General features: G+C 44.9%; 1 protein-coding gene across 1 annotated transcript in view; it reads left to right on the forward strand.

The window, feature by feature from the left end:
• NUP155 (nucleoporin 155) overlaps positions 1-21,866 on the forward strand; it is a 111,760-nt gene that overhangs the window by 15,387 nt on the left and 74,507 nt on the right. The window contains exons 3-8 of the mRNA XM_068250597.1: positions 351-447; positions 2,129-2,199; positions 2,857-2,949; positions 5,949-6,109; positions 8,101-8,206; positions 20,602-20,675. Of these exons, the coding sequence (XP_068106698.1) occupies positions 351-447; positions 2,129-2,199; positions 2,857-2,949; positions 5,949-6,109; positions 8,101-8,206; positions 20,602-20,675 (602 nt within the window). The remainder of the gene's footprint in view (positions 1-350; positions 448-2,128; positions 2,200-2,856; positions 2,950-5,948; positions 6,110-8,100; positions 8,207-20,601; positions 20,676-21,866) is intronic.

A 21,866-nucleotide genomic window follows, 5' to 3' on the forward strand; every position in this document is an offset into this window, starting at 1 on the left:
TTAAGTGTCCAAAAATGTGACACACAAGGGGCTTGATTCTCTAAGACAAATGGCACGCCTTATCAAAGTTAACAAGCCTTATCAGAGTAGCATAGCAAGTGCTACAAACTCGCAGGGGCTCAGGGCAGGACGAATGGATTGCCAATTAGCAGGCATAAGTTTGTAACGCTCGCTATGCTACTCTGATAAGGTGCGTTACCTTTGATAAGGCGTGATATTTGTCTTAGTGAATCAAGCCCAAGTAGATGAAATCATGAGATGAGTTACTGTAGATGTTCCATTTTCATTATTTAGCCTGGCATAAGGGATGTTCACATCACACAGTTCCTCCTTACATTGCTATCCTTCAGACATGCAGTGCTACTGTATGATGGGAGTGTTCCCAGAAATCAACAGGGCTTGGCTCACCATCGACAATGATATCTTTATGTGGAATTACGAGGATGGGTATGTATTCATTACCATTCCATCTTTTATTAAATCGCTTATATTTGAGTCTTTTTTTTACCTTGAATAATTCTTTTGCTCCATACCCACATTGATTAGTGCACATTTGTCAGAATTTTTGGAGGTTCTCATTCTACATGTATAGAATCTACATACATTTGAAATAACACAGAATGCAACATTAGATTTTTTTTTTTTTTTATTACACAAACCATTTTAAATAACCTATTATGCAGGTGTATTGAGGATGCTGGAATGTAAGGAGAGACAGTAATACACAAGCATGACAGTTTTATCTCCCATGGACTCACACAGGTGAGGAATTCCCTCTTCAAAACACCCGTCAGGGGCATTCCTGCATGGTTTCCTGAGCCATTAAGCAGCTCTCTCTCCCTCTATAGTCTATACTTTGCGTTAACCAAGGTAAAAGGAAAGTCCATAGACTTTCATTTTACCTTTCACACCCGACGCTGCGTTTCGATGCGTTGCGGTACGACTCATCCCGGCGCATTTTATCGTCGGGAATCGGCGCTTCCTCATCGGGTAAATTAACTACTACCGCCGCTACTCAGCGTCGCACCGCAGATTCCCTACGACACGCCTGCAGGAGTCGTTCTCCTGCACGTTTTGAGTGTGTAACCGGCCTAAACAGAATCTGTCTATAAGTCAAAACTCTGTACCTTCTCTATGCCCCCCTGAGCCTCCACTGTCACCTCTGTCCCTCCGTGCCTTAAGTGTTCCACTCTGTGCCATTTCTGTTTCCTCAGTGTCCCTCTTAGAGGCGATCAGGAGAACAGCCAGTCAATTTGCATTGTTTAAAAAGAAATAATTATGGCATCCTCCATATCCCTCTCACGTTAGTTGTCCTTTAAAGCGGTTTTAAACTCTGACAAAGTATTCAATAATGATGTGTTTTCCTACTTTTTATGACCCCTACAATTATCATATTTGCTTTTGTGCACAAGTATTATTATTCATTTAGAAATTATAAGTGCCCAAAGTTCAGTTTATTTACTTTGAAATCATTTTATTCATAACTGTTGTATTTTTACTGTAAATGCACCCAGTAATGATTTCTGAGCAGTGTTTCAGTTCAGGACTCATTAGCAGAAGTTTCTGCACAGTCAGAGAATGTTTACTTAATTGTATCAAGTGAAGAATGTAAATACAAGATAAGGTTATCACCAGTTCGGATGTGGCTGCCCCTGCAGGAGAAAAAGTCAGTCCTGTGATTTAACCTTTTGTCCAAAAGGTGCTCAGATCCCTTTGTGAGAGTTTTTTTAAAGGGAACCTGAAGTGAGAAGTATATGGAGGCTGTCATATTTATTTCCTTTTAAACAATACCAGTTGACTGGCAGCCCTGCTGGTCTATTTGGCTGCAGTAGTGTCTGAATAACTCCAAAAACAAACATGCAGCTTAATCTTGTCAGATCTGACAATAATGTCAGAAACACGTGATCTGCTACATGCTTGCTCAGGGTCTATGGCTAAAAGTGTAAGAGGCAGAGGTATCTCTCTCGCCTCAGGTTTCCTTTAAGTGACAATTCAGACTGATGTTGGCTTTTAACCTTGTCTTGGTTGCAGATGTTGTATACACAAAACAGGACAACCATGCAACTCCATGCTTTTCTCTTGCCTGTGTGTGCCAAATTCTGATAATCTCCTGTCTCTTATCTTTTAGAGGGGACGTGGCATATTTTGATGGGCTCAGTGAAACTATTCTGTCTGTTGGCCTTGTGAGACCAAAGGACGGTGAGTGGTCCATACAGGACTTATTTGTTGAACTATTTACACCTGTCTCCACCTAAAAATATTAAATGATCACTCAAACATGTGTTTATCACTTTTGAGTACCCGAAAGATGCATGAGATTGATATCATAGCAATCAGAACTAATTTTACGGTTCGATCCTTTTTGTTTGGTTTGGTTTATTTTTTTTATTTTGTAAGCTCCCTCTTTTATAAGCCATACTGTAGTGCAATTGCTGGCTGTAGTCAGCAATGTATCCTGACTGATTTTACTTTTTTGCCGCTAGATGGCGCTGCACACGCTAGCCTGGGTTGCCAGGAAGCGTACTGGTTTTTTGTGTTTTTTTGGTTTTGTTTTTTACTATCATTATTATGAATGGACGTGGCCCCGATCGGTGTCATGTCCATTCATTCCAGGCACTGCGATTGGCTCTGGGAACACTTGTTCCCCTTCACCAATCGCATGTGCACGCACCCAGCGCAGTAACACTGGACACAGATAGGCATCCAGTTAGACTTTATCTGGATGACTATAGGGGTCCAGAAAGAATAAAGTGGTTAAAGAGGTATGATGATTGAAGTGGTGACAGGTGTGCTTGAATAAACTGTTCTAGTAACTCCTGTTGATCTCCTGTTTCTTGTTTCCGGCTTGTGTCGCAGGAATCTTCCAGCCCCACATTCGCTACCTCCTGGTTGTTGCCACTCCAGTGGACATTGTTATTTTAGGTTTGAGCTTTGCCAATTTACAAGCAGGTGAGTGCTTCTTCTCTTGGGATAACTACATAATTATACAGCGCTGTGTAACATGTTGGCGCTTTTTATAAATGCGTTAAATAATAGTGAATAAAGAATATAATTTTTGGGAGTAGAATTATAATCTCTTTTCTTGGGACTGCAAGTTAGTGAGCAGACACTTTACTGAAAGTACTTCCACTTTTAATTGAAATAAGGCTTGTCAGACCAGAATTATGCAAGCTGACGTTGGTTTTCTTGGTACCTCGAAATTCCGCACCGACAGTGTTCATTAAACCAGGGCTGTGGAGTCGGAGTCGTGGAGTCGGGCAATTTTGGGTGCCTGGAGTTGGAGTCGGGAAAAAATGCACCGACTCCTAATGAATTTGTAACTGTAATTAAAATAGAAAATATGATAAAATGTTCTATTTCTCAGATAATAGTCATTAAAAATAATGTATATATACAGTATATATACAGTAATAGCCATGCTTAGTCCACAAAAATGAAATAAACCAATCAAAATTAGTTACTTGTGCTGCTGCAATAAAGCAGTCCCCGTATTTTTAAGGTCAGATATACATATCTGATTGTGACTGTATATATGATGTGTACACAGGAATCTCTTATATATACTAAATAACATCTATGCTGTAAGAATAAAGCCTGATGTGTAGCTGTGTCACTAATAGAGATGGTCAATGAGATGGAAATAATTCTGCATTGATGCTGATTTATGCAAATGTATGCACTCCCTTTGCTGATGAAATCAAATAATTTGATATGTTGTTAAAATTTGGTTTGGTGACTTCAAATTAAAGGGTACCTGAGACGGATGAAAAGTAAAGTTTTATACATACCTGGGGCTTCCTCCAGCCCCCTTCAGGCTAATCAGTCCCTCGCTGTCCTCCACCACCCGGATCTTCTGCTATGAGTCCTGGTAATTCAGCCAGTCAGCGCTGTCCGGCCGCATGCCGCTCCCACAGCCAGGAACATTCTGCACCTGCGCAATAGTGCTGCACAGGTGAAGTATGCTCCTGGCGGCGGAGTGTGTGCATGCGCACTACGCCCGACTGGCTCAAGTACCTGGACTCATAGCAGAAGATCCAGGTGGTGGAGGAGGACAACGAGGGACTGATTATCCTGAAGGCGGCTGGAGGAAGCCCCAGGTATGTATAAAACTTTAATTTCATCTGTCTCAGGTTTACTTTGTTACACAGTAGTACTCTACATATGCACTCCCCACAGAGCTGCAGGGAATCCACTGAGAATGCTGTGCACATTGAACACAGAGGTGTTGTCTGTGTACAATCTCCTCATTCCCCTACAGAGTACCTGCACATCATTCTTACATGTACCCACATTGCCTAGGGCCTGATAGATGTTCTTTGTTCCGGTTTGTACCTTTTACAAGTACTCTTACCAAGGACTAGTTTTAGTCTAAAGGGAATAAATATAGTAGTCTACATATCCTTCTCACTTCAGTTGTCTTGTAAAATTCCTAAGCGTTGGCAGTTAAGAGACGAATTTCATGTTACATACTTTTAATCAACAAAATTGTAATATGCAAATTAGAGGAGTTGGAGTCGAGGAGTCGGAGTCGGTGGAATCCTAAACTGAGGAGTCGGAGTCGGTGGATTTTTGGACCGACTCCACAGCCCTGCATTAAACAGCTAGAGCTATGTATGCTTTCTATATTTTCCTTGGCCAAAGTTGTTGCTCGTGGGCAGGGCTGTGGAGTCTGAGTCGAGGAGTCAGAGCAATTTTGGGTACTTGGAGTCGGAGGTTTCATAAACGTCGGAGTCGGATGATTTTCGTACCAAATCCACAACCCTGGTAAGTATTAGACTGAGGAGTCTGAGCCATTTTGGGTACCCGGAGTTGGAGTCTGAGGTTTCATAAACTGAGTAGTTGGAGCCGGATGATTTTTGTACCGACTCCACAGCCCTGCTTGTGGGTATGCCTGACAAAGATCTACAGCATGACCCTCAGTAGTGTGCTGACAAAGATGTACAGCATGACCCTAAGTAGTGTGCTGACAAAGATCTACAGCATGACCCTCAGTAGTGTGCTGACAAAGATCTACAGCATGACCCTCAGTAGTGTGTTGACAAAGATCTACAGCATGACCCTCAGTAGTGTGTTTGAAGTGGTTGTCGGTGATCTATTGTGTTGGAACATTAACCTTCTTAGCGGTAATCCAGAACAGGGATGAACTCTGAATAAAATTTGCATGAAATCCGAATGAGTTTCATTCAGATTTCATCCTCTAATTACTGCACCTGAGCGCAGGGGGGGTTCGGGGGGGTCAACTTACCCAGCAGTCTTCTTCTTTAACCCGTCCCACGCTGCATTTTTAAGCCGTGTCATGTGACTACTGCGCTTCCTCCTTCAACCCGGAAGGAGGAACTGTTTTGTAGTCACGTCTCTCTCCCATCGCCTAGAGCATTCTACGTCTGCACAGATGCAAATGCTCAAGGTCTTGGGCCGCGCATGCGCAGTTGGCCCCGGACTGGAGGACTTTGCGGCAGGGCTGTGGAGTCAGAGTCGAGGAGTCGGGGCAATTTTGGGCACCCGGAGTCGGCGTCATTGATTTCATAAACTGAGGAGTCGGTGTCTGATTTTAGTACAAAATCCACAGCCCTGTTGAGTATTTGACTAAGGAGTCGGAGTTTGAGCCATTTTGGGTACTCGGAGTTGGAGTCGGAGTTGTGGTTTCATAAACTGAGGAGTCTGAGTTGGAAGATTTTTGTACCGACTCCACAGCCCTGCTTTCCGGGGCCAAGTTTGCAGAAACAGAGCAAGAAGAGGACCCTGTGGGAGCGATCAGGCTGGAGGAAACCCCATGTGTATGTATATTTTATGGCAGGAGCCCCATCTCAGGTTTCCTTTAAAATTTCCCCCCCCAAAAAAAAACGAAAACCAGTACAATTCTATATATTTGCCAATGTTGATCATAGTTTATAATGTACCCATTTATATATGTTGCAGCGCAGCATCTAAACGGTCTTTGCTTGCAGGTAACCTGAATGACAGCATGTCTGTGGGAATGCAACTGCTTCCAGATCCCCTGTACTCCATCCCAACAGATAACACCTATTTACTTTCCATAACGTCCACCGATAACGGACGCATCTTCCTGGCTGGCAAAGATGGCTGCCTGTATGAGGTAGCCTATCAGGTAAGCATTACAGGGAATTTTCAGTGATTATATTTTTTTACTTTGACCATGTAGCCTTCTTAAAGCGGAATTGTCACTATTAAAATCACATTTCAACAGCAACTGGTCTGAGTATACTAAGTGATAAAGATGCTAATTCTGCATTCAAAACTATCCAAACCATAACAGCAGAAAAAAGTTTTGAGTTATCACATACCTTAGGAGCACTGGCCCTTTAATGTTCAGTGCCAAACATTTGCATGCTGGGACTTCTATAGATATAGATCCTGTAGAGGCTTCCTGTGACCTTTTCACCCCTGCTACGGCTCGGGAGCCAGATGTGGCTCTTTTGATGGCTGCATCTGGCTTGCAGACAAATTAGCAGGAGTTGATTCACTAAGCTACGCAGCATAGTGTGGCAGCGCAAGTACAATTTTCAAAGTAGGCATGCTACTGCTGTAGTATGCACTACTAACTTACTTGCAATCCTCCAAAGCTAATGGCCGCTCCAATTGTCCCGCACTGGACCCTATTGGGTCCAGTGACTTTGTAGACCCATGCACTTTGGCCCAATAGGCTGCCTGTCACTTGTATTTAGTTAGAAACATACTGTATGGCTCTCACGGAAATACATTTTAAAATATGTGGTGTTTATGACTCTCTCAGCCAAAAAGGTTTCTGACCCCTGCTCTGTAAGATCGAGACCATGCTCCTCTTCATGTACATGCGTTCCAGTGCAGTAGCACCGATAGCTCACAGCCATACACAAGTGGCTCCCGTGTAATGTGCAGGTGCAGTACGGCCGCCCTAGTGCATGAAGAACTTGGATCGTATCTGAAATCCAACAAGCTCTTGTCTGGTTTCATTCGGGGGTTCCCAAGCAGCAATGGTGGTCCAGAGGACAGCGTGGGACGCTTCTACACGATCCAGAGGTTTCCCTTTTCTTATGTAAGTATCAGTTTTTTTGACCCAAGATTTGCCTCAGGTACACTTTAAACCAAATCATTTTTGTAGTTGACAGAGTGGGAAAGGTCCTTCATTTTCTGTAGTGAAGGATTTAAAAAAGAAAAAAAAAGTTCATATTTGAGGCTTCCCTCACTTTAGGTAATTCTCTCTTTGTGCTCAGCTCAGGTACCATTTAAACATTTACTTAAAGTGGATATGAGATAAACTTTTACTCATTGCATAATTGTGTTCCTTTCATATAGTTCATAGGGCATTCCTCAAGCCAAATACTTTTTTGTTTTTGTTTTAATACTCTAATTCCCTATAAACTAAACAAGCCTCGCCCACAGCTTTTCAGAGTGCCTTGGCATTTTCAGATAGTAGCAAGGGCTCATGGGAGCTCAGTCTGGGCAGGAAGAGGGGGGAGGTGTTACTAGCCTGAGATTTCAGAGGCAGAGGGGAGGAGGGGGAATTAGGTTTTTACAGGCTGAGGGCTGGAGATGCTATCAGCTTGCCTGTGTAATGTGACAAACAGAACATGGCTGCTCTCATTGTATCACAGGAAGAAATAATCATATACAGTTGAAGCTGTTTGCAGCTAGATTTGCTCTGTAAAGTATCTAAACTTTAGATAAGATGTAGACAAGTTACTTGTTATAGTTACTTTTTCATCTCGGATCCGCTTTAACTTGGCTAATTATAATTGTATCCTTATTAGTCATCATTCCTTTTTCATGTATGAAAACCCTTAATGCTGGATCCTATGCCAAATTAATGTATTTTACCCAGACCCACAACACCTGCATCAAACGAACAGCCTCAGTTATCTGTCCTATTCCTGCACCCACACTGGTGCTTCATTAATTTGTGTGTGAAAACTGTACATTCACATATCTGTGATCTGCAGTCAGGTCTGAATAGTGTTCAGTGCACATGTCCCCTGTCTGACCCTGCCTGTGACCAGGAAGCAGGAGAGGCATTCTCAGAAACATTACCTACCTAATGAACATTTTTCTCTTGAGCAGTGCACCACTCTTGAGTCAATAAATTGTATTTGTTTCCTCTAGGCTGAGGCTGGTTGGTTTAGCCAGCGATGCAGAAAGATCAACCATTCCAAGAGCACCCTGTCTTTCCTGGTTCCCACAGTGCTCCAGTTCTCATTTTCTGAGGATGGTAGGTGTACATTTCTTCACAGCTCAGATTCACTCATGGATAGGTGAATGCTATTGTATATATCGTGTCATGCTGCTGCTGCTGCTCTATTTACGGGGGTTTAGTTACATATTTATTTTGGAGGTTTCTTTTTGTCATAAACCATGTGCAAGTATTGTAGCTTTCTGGTGATAAACATTGCTAAGTCCTGAGTGTTCTAATAAGCCGGCTGAGGGCGACACTCAGATCAGGTACCCGGCCAAACTAAACTAACACTCCAGGTCGCCGTCAGCTGCAACAATCCCATTGCTAATCACAGGTATTTGTCACCTCTCGTTGCATGTTACCTTTGGTCCTATCACTAGGGTCTTTAACCACTTCACCACTGAGGGGTTTTACCCCCTGACCACCAGAGCAATTTTCACCTTTCAGCGCTCCTTCCATTCATTCGTCTATAACTTTATTATTACTTATCCCAATGAAATGAACTATATCTTGTTTTTTTCGCCACCAATTAGGCTTTCTTTAGGTGGGACATTATGCCAAGAATTATTCTAAATGTGTTTTAATGGGGAAATAGGAAAAAATGTGGGAAAAAATTATTACTTTTCAGTTTTCGGCCATTATAGTTTTTAAATAAAGCATGCTACTGTAATTAAAACCCATGAAATGTATTAACCCATTTGTCCCGGTTATAAAACCATTTAAATTATGTCCCTATCACAATGTTTGGCGACAATATTTTATTTGGAAATAAAGGTGCATTTTTTTCAGTTTTGCATCCATCCCTAATTACAAGCCCGCAGTTTATAAAGTAACAGTGTTATACCCTCTTGACATAAATATTTAAAAAGTTCAGTCCCTAAGGTAACTATTTTTTTTTTTTTTTTTTATTGTATTTTTTTTTTTTTTTTAATTACAAAAAAAAAATAAAAATTGGGGAGTGTGGGAGGTAATGAGTTAATTTATTGTGCAAATGTAATGTTTGTATATGTAAAATGCTTTTAGGGTGTAGTTTACTATTTGGCCACAAGATGGCCACAGAGTGTTTGTTTCAATGCGACCTGTAAGCGTCCGGAAGGACGCTTACAGGAAGCAGTAGGAGGCTGGGAGACTCAAGGTGGCCATACATGGTACAATTTTTCAATTAGATAATTTAGTTCGATTATTCTGTTAGATCGAATATAAAGATTTTTCCCAGAACGTCATTTCGGACAGCACCCCTGGATGAGACCTGTCTCCCTCCCCACTGTGGACAGGAAACTGTTAAAAGAAGAATTTGCATAAGCAATAGGCAGCCACATATAAGATACTACACCTGACACAGTACCTCAGTTTAGTTTCCTGTCCCGGACGGGATGCATGGGAGAGGTCTCCAGGAGTGCCATCCATGTCAGGCGGCAGGGGCAGCGGTTTCCAGGGCTCCAAGCAGCGCTGTTCAGTGAACAGTCAGGAGCCCTGCAGCGTGGAGGAGGCTTCTCCATCGGAGGCAGCAACTTTATGCGCGCATGTGCGTGCATTGGAGAGAGTTCACTTCCGGTTGAACCGGAGGTAGTCACGCGCTGGCGTCCCGCGTGATCTGAAGTCTGAGCCGGGCGGCAGGGGCCGCGGCGGTGATTAGGAATCGGCATACAGCTGATTCCTTAAGGTAAGAAGCTGATTAAGCATATGCTTAGCCGGCAGGGGCCGCATGCATAATTGGATCAGCTGCATCAAATCAGCAGCACAGCTATAAGTTTGTAGAGTCCATGATGCACTCTGGTTTGTGGCTGGGATCATGGAGGACGCCTCTGGGTCAGCTCCTGCACAATCTGCTGAATCTGCCCAGGATCCCTCTCTGGCAAGTAGATGTGATTATGTTTCTTCTGCTTGGCTGGATGTATGTTATGTATAGAGGGATTTGTCTAATGGCTGGCTATCGTTTATTATGTTTTTATACCCAAAAGACATAAGACTGAGAAGGTTGAAAAGTCTGAAAAATCTTCTACTCAGTCCAGTCAGCATGGATTGGCAACTCTGAATGGAAATGGTGCCAGTATTGTACAGAGAAGGTCCACAGCAATAGGAAATTAAAGATTCTGCTATTGCTTCTACTGCCTCAGCTGCTTCAGATGGGCCTGGGACTAGTACTGCTATGGCTTATCTACCTGTTATAGCTAATCCATCATCTCCTATGTTGTCTGCACCTCTAACTATGCCTCCTGCTTCCAAGAGACATAGGCCTCTATTTATTGAGCATTCCTGCATACGGTAATGCTCAAAACAGCTGACTTTACCCACCATTTAGCAAAGTGTGCATTCATAAAACCTGTGTCCGCATGAAAATCTATAATTCCTGAGCAGGTGCGGGAAATTAACACCTTGTGTGGAGATTATCACAACACAGGTCACTGAAGGTTAATTCATAAAAATTAAAGCAGGCAAATGTGAGCAGAGAAACCCTGGCTGTTTAGAGAAGGCGATAAGCCAGCAATAACAGGCAAGCTAATAGAGAGACAGTCCTCCCGGGCAGCTGCAGTGAGAGCAGAACAAACTGCATCCCAGAATACCCAGGCTGTGTTTTTAACCCCTTGGGTACCTGTTTTCAGATAAATTTCACATCAGAAAGCCTGCATGTGTAACATTCTTGAAGTTCTTCTAAGCTGCAGCAATTAAATAGATTGTTTAAAAGAACTAGACAGATTCAGGGCAAGGAGAGGCAATTTAAACAAAAATGCACATGTAAAGGAATGCTGGGGCTGCCTCCTTTATAGTAACTCTCTCTGCACAGAGAAAATGTATCAAACTAGGAGGAAGATTTGAGTAAAACTGACTAAGGGCCTTTTTTTCATTACCCTGCGAGTTAAGATTTGATTCTGATCACGAGGTACGTTAAACTAATGGAAACTGCAGCAGCAATTTCCATTAGTGCAATCTGATTGCGATGCGATTTGGACAAAGCACAATCGTCATCCTCCTGCATTGTATGCAATTGAGCTGTACTAGAAGTATAGTAGCGCAATCGCATAGTGGAAATTGAAGTACGATTGGGATCGCAAATGTTGTTGCGATCGCATTTCATAGTGGAAAAGAGCCCTAACCGCAATGTTTTTTCCTGAATTAATGAAAGACTTACTAATAGGTATTAAGTCTGAGCAGAAATCTTTGACACCTTTGGATCAAATGTATGAGAGTTTGGCGGATCCTCATTCTCGGTTTATTCCAGTCCATTCTACTTTTAAGATTAGGATTAAGGAGTGGGATAATCCTAGGAAAAGGTTTTTTTTTTGGCCCAGATCATTATCTAAATGTTGTTTTTCTCCTGAAGATCAGGGTTTTTGGGCTAAGCCGAAAGCGCCCACTTTCGTCAGATCGGGCGGCAGACACACATGTTAAAAAAAAAAAAAAAAAAAGGATTCCTGTTAAAGGAATTCTATCGATTCACATATTTTCAATTGACACAGGAATTGTTTGGGAAGTGTTGCTAAGTACTGGTGTATACATTTTTAGTAGCAACCTCTTTGTTTACTGTTATCAAAATGCTTTCAGAGTTTGTTTGATATTTGCTTTCTGTAGTCCGATATGCAACTCTGGCTGTGCATTGAAGCAGACACCCCTTCTGCAATTGATTTGTCCCAATATAGCTAATCCTACCCTCAGTAAATTACAGCTTTTGCCTCTGATATTTAACATGAAAGGTAGGGAAATGTTTACACAGCAACTTAGACATTATTTGTACACTGTCATTTTAGAACACTTGGGTATTCATAGTATTCCTTTAAGAAAGGACCTTTTCAAAGTAAACGGTCCTTTCGTCCCTCCTTCTAAGAATAAGTCAGATCCCTAGTCCTCTAAGGGCAGGAGATGGGCTCTCTACAAGTCACAGAAGCCTAAGGGCCTGTTCAGACTGCACACGTTTCCAGCTGCGTTTTGGAAACGGGTGCAGAAGGCCAACACGCACGACATCAGACAGTGCATAGAGTGCACTGTCTGATGTTCACACTGCATGCGTTCCGGACCTGTGCGGTCCGGGAACGCATGCTGCACGCAGATTTAGCAAAAAACGCGCGGCTGTCCCATTCACTTTTCAGTGATGGGATCAGCCACGCAACGTCATACGCGTTGCGTTCCGCATGCGTGGCCGTCCGCGTTTGTAATGTGAACCGGCCCTAAGTCCAACTTCACTTTTACTAAGAAGTCAGATAAGCAATGACGCTAGTATTCCAGTGAGATGGAGAATTGCAAATTTCAAAACATGGCAACTACAGTGCACAAAATATTGGTTATTTAGGCTTTTCACAGTGGGACGTTACAGGCGCAGGTTAGAGCAACCTGTAACGCAGCCCAGCTCACAGTAATGAAAAATCAATGGGCTGTTCACAGTGCCCACGTTGTGTTACACCCTAACGCTGGACGTTTAAAGAAAGTGCATCATGCTGTGCGTTATACACGGTTTTAGCCGCATTAGACTGTTTGCATATGCTCAATAATGTGTGTTTTTTGTTTTTTCTTGCAGGAGAGGAGGGAAGAGTCCGCTGATGTGGACATCCACATGACTTATTAATATGCACTGCAGTGTTAACTTCCTGGAGCGGCCGCTTATTGGCTGGCAGGACCACGTGATGCGGAGTTTTCCGATCACGTGGTCTCCACAGTCTTTGCCGCATGTGCCGTTTTCGTCCGATAGTATGCGTCAAAAAGTACGCATCACAGACCCATCAGGAGACGCATAACGTGGCTCTAAATAGCATCCAACTTCAAAGCTCACATGCGTTGCGCTGGGGGCACGTTATGTGACCTTACCGTCGCATCTAACGCAACGTCTTAGTGGGAAAGAGCCTTTAAGGTGTTTTTTTTTGGAGGGATACAGAATAGAGTGCAGCCAGCCTCCTTTTAAGAGCTTTTGCATTACTCCCCGCTTGCAGGACCAAATAAAGTTTTCAGCCCTACAATCGAAAGTCCTTTCCCTGTTTAGAAAAAAAAAAAAAAAGGGTAATTCGAGAAGTACCGAAATGTCAGAGGACAGGTATTCTATTGCCCTGTGTTTTTTCTAGTAAAGGAGCTACAGGGAAATTATCAGTTCATAATAAATTTAGAGTCTAAACCAGAAGGTAAAATACAGAAAATTCAGGATGGATTTGATCTATTATTTATCTCTTACAGAAGGACGATTTCCTAGCCTTTCTAGATTGAAAAGATGCGTATCTTCAATTACCGATGCATCTGTCTTCTCAATAATGCTTAAGGTTTGCCATCCAGATGGAGGAAGAGGTAAGAATGTATCAGTTTAATGCTTTGCCCTTCGGATTATCCTCAGCTCCAGGGTTGTTTATGAAGGTAATGTCTGGGGTTCTGGCTACACTTAGACAGAGAAAGGTTAACATTTTGGGTTACCTTGATTTTCTGTTTTGGTGGACATCTCCCAATTCGGTAAGAGATCAGATTGTTACGACAATAGTCTTACTACAAGATCTAGGTTGGATCATTAATTGGGAGAAATCTTCCTTAATTAAATCCTACACAGATTATAAATTTGTTTGGGCTATTTCATTAGCATATCAGACACAGGGGAAGCAATTCAATTCTATCATGGCTCATTCCACAAGAGGAATTTCAACTTCCTGGGCAGAGAGGGCAGGGGCCTCTATAGATCAGATCTGCAGAGCTGCGACCTGGTCAAGTCACAATACGTTTGTAAAGCACTATCGCCTTAATGTATCTGCCTCTGCAGGGTTATCCTTCAGAAGGAAAGTTTTGCAAGCTGTGGTCCCACCCTAAGGTTTTAACTCTTGTATATCGTCTCATCCAGGGGTGCTGTCCGAAATGACGTTCTGGGAAAGACCACTTTACTTACGGTAAAGTCTTTTCCAGTAGTCATGAGGACAGCACCCCTGCAACCCGCCCTTATTTGGGTAGGAAAGAGAAATAAGTTTGTGTAAGCATCATTAAATGTCCGTGTCATCTTTTTATTAACTGAGGTACTGTGTCAGGTGTAGTATCTTATATGTGGCTGCCTATTGCTTATGCAAATTCTTCTTTTAACAGTTTCCTGTCCACAGTGGGGAGGGAGACAGGTCTCATCCAGGGGTGCTGTCCTCATGACTACTGGAAAAGACTTTACCGTAAGTAAAGTGGTCTTTCCAGCATGTCCGATCATTTTTCCCGAAAAAACGGGATAATCGTTCGAATTTCTTGATCGAAAAAAAAAATATTTTCAACTTTCATTCAATTCGATCATTTAGATCGAATAAACGGGAAAATCGAACGTTTTTATTGTATCGTGTATGGGCACCATCACAATGATCTCGCTGTTTCTGAAAGAAGCAGCAGATCATTGCGGGGGCTTAGATCAACGAACGGGAATGGATTTTCCCGTTCATTGATCTCCGGGCGAGCGGGCGGCGGCGTGCACGAGCGGCGGGTGCGCGCGCGGGAGCGCGGACAGCGGCGGTAGCGCGGAAGGTACGGATTTCTCCGTCCCTGGTTTTTTAGGAGGGAAAAAAGGGGCGGAGAAATCCGTACGCGTGGGGGTAAAGTGGTTAAAGCAGAATGAAACCCAGCATTTCTTCTTTGCTCTAATAGATGGTTTACAGCATATTATATACAACCAGCATTTTTTTTTTTTACTAGAACAGCATTCAAAGGGTTACACACAGGACTACAGTTCCCTGCCAGCAAAGCTGGACGCATCCGAAGTGCAGATAATGTTATCTTGTGTTTAATTGTATCAAGTGAGGAATGTAAATATACACTTCTCTGACACTGCAGGCTCTGCTGAACAAAGTCAGACAATCAGAAAGCATTTCTGCTTAGGTTAGAACATGAATAAAGCAGTTATAAATAAAATACAAAGTCCACTCTCAGAGGAAAAAAAAGTGTACTTTGGGAACGTATAATTTATAAATGAATAATAATACTTATGCACAAAAGCAAATCTGATAACCGTATGGCATATAAAAAGTAGGAAAACATGTTTTTATTGAATATTATGTCAGGGTTTTATACCGCTTTAAAGCAAACCTGTGAGGTTTAGTGACAGAAATATTACTCTCCTCCAGAGTGGGTGGCCTCTGGATCAACCAGTTGCTCCCCTCTTTGTCGTCCTCCATGCTGCTCCACAGCAAGGACCCCCCGACACAGAGCCGCACTGCACCATTAGCATAGGCCCACTCGGACTTTGGAAATAGCAGATCCATGCTACTGCGCAAGTGCAGAGGGCTCACACGTGCAGAAGCACAGACCTGCTTTCCACTAAACCTCTAGCTGGTTCGTGCTGCTGTACTTGCGCTGTGCATGGGACAGTGCTGGAATGGACCAGTGGAGGTGGACACCTCTGGAGAATCCAGAAGCTCCCCCCCCCCTCCTCCTTTCGGGCTACTTTAATAGCAGGATGTACATTGTAGGTAAGCATGCCATAAAATAGCAGGGGTTACCACATTGACCCTGGAGTGGGAGCCAAGTATTTGCCACTTATTTCCTTTTAAACAGTACCAGCTGTGTGGCCTCCCATAGATATATTTTGCTGCAATAGTGTCTGAATCACACACCTGAAAGAAGCATGTGGCAGATCTAGTCAGACTGCAGCCAGAAACATCTGATCTGCATACTTGTTTTGGGTCTATGGCTAAAGAGTATTACAAGAGTACAGCCAGTCAATCTGTATTGTTTAAAAGGAAATAAATCTCAGCCTCTATATCCCTTTCATTTCAGGTGTGCCTTAAAGGAATACTGTAGGGGGGGGGGGGTCGCTGGAAAATTAGTTGAACTCACCCAGGGCTTCTAATGGCCCCCCGCAGACATCCTGTACCCACGGAGCCACTCACCGATGCTCTGGCCCCGCCTCCGGTTCACTTCTGGAATTTCAGACTTTAAAGTCTGAAAACTGCTGCGCCTGCATTGCCGTGTCCTCGCTCCCGATGATGTCACCAGGAGAGTATTGCACAAGCCCAGTATGGTCTTTGGTCTGCGCAGTACGCTCCTGGTGCCATCAGCGGGAGTGAGGACACGGCAATGCAGGCGCAGTGGTTTTCTGACTTTAAAGTCAGAAATTCCAGAAGTGAACTGGAGGCGGGGCCGGAGCATCGGTGAGTGGCTGCGCCAACACAGGATGTCTGCGGAGGACCATTAGAAGCCCCGGGTAAGTTCAACTCATTTTCCCCCGACCCCCCTACAGTATCCCTTTAATGAAGCGCACTGTGATAATGGCAGATAAAAAAATATTAGGGGTGGGACGACGAATCCGGCGAATCCACGAATCCCTCGAATATTGGGAAATATTCGAGATTCGTGGATTCGAATCCCGACGCCATTTTTCACTTTCCGAATCCGCCGAATCCCGACACCGCATACGCCGCTCCCCCCGCCCGCACTCGTCCTCCCCCGACCTTCTCCGACCCCCCCGCGCCTCCTCCGTTCGCCAGCATCAACTCACCTGAGCGGAGCGCACAGAGCGGCAGACCTCTCGCCGACTTCCTGGTTCCCCCTAGTGACCGGCTCTTACAATGATGTAATCAGTAAGAGCCGGTCCGGCCACTAGAGGGAACAGGGAAGTATCGAAGAGGTCTGCCGCTCTGCCCCCCACGGAAAGGTGAGTAGATACTCATGCAGGGGTGAGCGGAGGAGGCACGGGGGGGAGCGGAGGAGGCACGGGGGGGAGCGGAGGAGGCACGGGGGGGGGGGGGGGGCGGAGGAGGCCGGGGAGGGGGGGGGGGCGGTGAGCGGAGGAGGCATGGGGAAGGCCCCTATACCTACCTACAGGCCCCTATACCTACCTACCCACCTACAGGCCCCTATACATACCTACCTACCCACCTACAGGCCCCTATACCTACCTACCTAAAGTCCCGTATACCTACCTACAGGCCCCTATACCTACCTACCCACCTACAGGCCCCTATACCTACCCACCTACAGGCCCCTATACCTACCCACCTACAGGCCCCTATACCTACCCACCTACAGGCCCCTATACCTACCCACCTACAGGCCCCTATACCTACCCACCTACAGGCCCCTATACCTACCCACCTACAGGCCCCTATACCTACCTACCTAAAGGCCCGTATACCTACCTACAGGCCCCTATACCTACCTACCCACCTACAGGCCCCTATACCTACCTACCCACCTACCTACCTACCTAAAGGCCCCTATACCTACCCACCCATCTACCTACCTACAGGCCCCCCTACCTACCTACCTACGTGAAGGCCCCTATACCTACCTACCTAAAGTCCCCTACACCTACCTACCTACAGGCCCCTACACCTACCTACCCACCTACCTAAAGGCCCCTATACCTGCCTACCTACAGGCCCCTACACCTACCTACCCACCTACCTAAAGGCCCCTATACCTACCTACCTATACTGAAGGTCCCTTTACCTACCTACCTAAAGGCCCCTATACCTACCTACCTAAAGGCCCCTATACCTACCTACATACCTATACTTAAGGCCCTATACCCTGCTACCTATACTGAAGGTCCCTTTACCTACCTACCTAAAGGCCCCTATACCTACCTAAAGGACCCTATACCTACCTACCTAAAGGCCCCTATACCTACCTATACTTAAGGCCCTATACCCTATATACCTATACTGAAGGTCCCTTTACCTACCTACCTATACTGAAGGCCCCTATACCTAGTTAACTACCAATACTGAAGGCCCTTATACCCTGCTACCTTTACTGAAGGCCCATATACCCTGCTACCTTTACTGAAGGCCCATATACCCTGCTACCTTTACTGAAGGCCCATATACCCTGCTACCTATACTGAAGGCCCATATACCCTGCTACCTAAACTTAAGGCCCATATACCCTGCTACCTATACTGAAGGCCCATATACCCTGCTACCTATACTGAAGGCCCATATACCCTGCTATCTATACTGAAGGCCCATATACCCTGCTATCTCTACTGAAGGCCCATATACCCTGCTACCTATACTGAAGGCACATATACCCTGCTACCTATACTTAGGGCCCCTATACCTTGCTACCTATACTGAAGGCCCCTATACCTTGCTACCTGTACTGAAAGCTACCTATATTGAAGGCACCCATACCTAGCTAGCTATACCGAAGGCACCTTTACCTCGCTACCTATGCCTGGGTACCTATACTGCGGGCAACTATACCATGGATCGCACAATTCTTATGTGCAGGATTCGTTAGATTCGGGATTCGAAAGGTTCGAGATATTCGAGAACCTTTTTAGATTCGGATTCGGATTCGAAGAAATTGTGGATTCGTCCCATCCCTAAAAAATATCAAATGCAAAATGCACTGTCAGTAAATCAGATACCCTCCACACACTGCCAAGCTCCATCACCCTGCATTATTCAGCTCCTTTATCAATATCGGCTTTTATGCTTGGCGCTACAGACGGCTGTATAGCATAAGTTATGTCTGTACTATGCTACTCCATTAGTTGGTGTGACTTTTACTGCCTCCTCTTGTCAGTTCTCAAGACTGCTGTGAGCATCTGCACCTGTTGGTTCTCTTTCATTCCCATTATGATTGAGGATGGCACGGAGTGGGGGGACGTTCTGTGATTAACTGACAGCTCTCAGAATATTTTAGAATCATTTGTTTATGTATGTACAGCTTTGTGATATTGCAATGTATTTGCTTTTATCACAGCTGGCATCTTAAAGAGAATCTGTACTCTAAAAGTCTTACAATAAAAAGCATACCATTCTATTCCTTATGTTCTCCTGGGCCCCTCTGTGCTGTTTCTGCCACTCCCTGCTGCAATCCTGGCTTGTAATTGCCAGTTTTAGGCAGTGTTTACAAACAAGAGATGGTATGTGGTAGGCTCAGATAAGCTTAGTCTTTGACTCACACAGAATCTGCAGGGGGCCTGGAGAGGGTGTGTATAGCTTCTATCCAATCACAAGCAGCACAGCACATTTCTGCCTGAGTGCCTGAGCCCGACAAAGCCGTCAGAGGAAAGAAGATTAGATATTATAACAGAGATAATACAGCCACTGTGCAACTAGAAAAGGCTGCAGTAAGCCAGAGCACATTAGAACAGGTATAGGAACTTATAGGATAGAAGAAATAAGGATACAAATTTTGTTACAGTCTCTTTAAAGAGAACCCGAGGTGGGAATTACTTTTACTATTGGGGCACAGAGGCTGGTTGTGCGCACTAAGACCAGCCTCTGTTGCCCCATCGTGTGTCTCCATGTCCCCCCTGCTCGCCGCTATACCCCCCGCATTGCTGGCGACACGCAGCGTGTCGCCAGCTCAATGTTTACCTTGCGCTGTCAGTCAGCGCTGCTCCCCTGCCTCCTCCGCATCGGCGCACCCGCCCGTGTCCCTTCCCTCCCGCTGATAGGAGGGAAGTGACGCGGCGGGTGGCGCCGATGCGGAGGAGGCGGGGGAGCGGCGCTGACTGACAGCGCAAGGTAAACATTGAGCTGGCGACACAGCCAGCAATGCGGGGGGTATAGCGGCGAGCAGGGGGGACATGGAGGCACACGATGGGGCAACAGAGGCTGGTCTTAGTGCGCACAACCAGCCTCTGTGCCCCAATAGTAAAAGTAATTCCCACCTCGGGTTCTCTTTAAACCCCTCTGGCGGTATTGACGGATATACACCTCAATACAAGACATGCTGTGACCAGTATTGATGTGTATACACGTCAATACTTTCCTGCACTGTATATTAGACCCTTGCTTGACACATTTTGGCAAATTACAGGAAAGAAAAGGTTATGAAAATAATTTTGATCACTTTTTGCACAGAAATTCTGGGGAAATTGAACGCCAGGGAGGTTTTAAAGGGAAGGTTCACGCAGGAGCTGTAAAAAATAGAAATCAAAATCCACTTACCTGGGGCTTCCTCCAGCCCGTGGCAGGCAGGAGGTGGCCTCGCCGCCGCTCCGCAGGCTCCCGGTGGTCTCCGGTGGCGAGCCCGACCTGGCCAGGCCGGCTGCCAGGTCGGGCTGCTCCTGCGCTCCAAGTTGCGTGTCACTTGTGCGCGCTGACGTCATCGGACGTCCTCCGGGCTGTACTGCGCAGGCGCAGAAGTTCTGCGCCTGCGCAGTACAGCCCGGAGGACGTCCGATGACGTCAGCGCGCACAAGTGACACACAACTTGGAGCGCAGGAGCAGCCCGACCTGGCAGCCGGCCTGGCCAGGTCAGGCTCGCCACTGGAGACCACGGGGAGCCTGCGGAGCGGCGGCGAGGGCACCTCCTGCCTGCCACGGGCTGGAGGAAGCCCCAGGTAAGTGGATTTTGATTTCTATTTTTTACAGCTCCTGCGTGAACCTTCCCTTTAAAGGTGACTGTAACCTTCCTCTTCCCGGGATCAGATGTATTTCATGCATTACATGAATTGTTTTCTTCTACTTATTAGAGTTGTCCACATAATCTTCTGAAGTGATTTTTATTTATTTTTTTGTATTTTCTTCTTCTTCTCTTAGATCCCATTGTGCAGATTGCTGTAGATAATTCAAGAAATATCTTGTATACCCGATCTGAGAAAGGAGTACTGCAGGTAACCCGAGCCATTAGACATGAGAAATTGCTTGCTGCACTCATAGGCCTAGTGCTCACCGAGCGGTTTTGGTCGCATTTTTAGGAACGCGTGCGGCTGAGGAAACACTTGGGTAATGTATTTCAGTAAGCTGGTGCACACCAGAGCGGTAGGTGTTTTGCAGAAATGCAAACTCCCGGGCTGCCGCATTTTTTGGATTTCTGAGGCGTTTCTGCCTCCAATGTTAAGTATAGGAAAAACGCAAAACGCTCTGAAAAACGCCAGATCAGAGCGGTTTTCCATGCGTTTTTGTTACAGTAGCTGTTCAGGAACACCTTTACTGTAACAATATCTGTAATCTGCTACACAAAACCGCAAAACTCTTCATAATAAGAAAAAAACCCGCTTCAAAAACCGCAAGCGTTTTGCGGATCTGCTAGCGGTTTTTGGTGTGCACCAGGCCATACTGTCTATTCAATCTTTAGATTAGTCAGCATTGTGAAAGGTTTACTCAGAAAGTCTCTAAGTAATGTGAGGGAACTGTATCACTGCAATAATACGCACCTTAACCAATAAATTCTACCGCCTCCTGTGGTGCACAATACTTATGTGGCCAAAATGATCGTGCCACAGCGTGGGTCAATATAATACCCGGTGGTGTCTACAAAGTTCTTGATATCAATTGGGGGGAGGGTTGCACCAATAAGTGATAATCGTAGTTTTCAACTACTAGCTGTTGCGGATGTCAAAACGCTGTGTACAGTAAGAAATAGTGGAAACTCTGGAGACTGTTTCTATTAATGTGATCAGTTTGCAGCAAAGTTGTCATTCTGGTGCATTTTTGTTGTGATTGAGGTGCACAGGAAAATCGCATAGCAGTTGCACTGCTATGTGATTTTTTTTTTCCCTGCGGTTCGGCAATTTCATATTTCCACGCACTGCAATTTTGCAGTCCTCCCAATGGATTGCAGCAGTGAAAATTAGGAAGAAATTATGTGGAAAATCCAAATGTCTATATTGAGCTAATACTTTTATAGCTAATTGCAAGAAGCTCGGGTGACGCATCAATCCGCAGTTTGCTAATCCAATAAATTACCTTTAGGCTACTTGCACACCAAGACGTTGCGTTAGGTGCTACATTAAGGTCGCATAACGTGCACCTAACACAACGTATGGTGCTGCAAGAGCCGACGGTAGAGTGAGCCGCGTTAG

Source organism: Hyperolius riggenbachi, chromosome 1 (assembly GCF_040937935.1).
Source record: "Hyperolius riggenbachi isolate aHypRig1 chromosome 1, aHypRig1.pri, whole genome shotgun sequence".
NCBI classification, from domain to species: Eukaryota; Metazoa; Chordata; class Amphibia; order Anura; family Hyperoliidae; genus Hyperolius; species Hyperolius riggenbachi.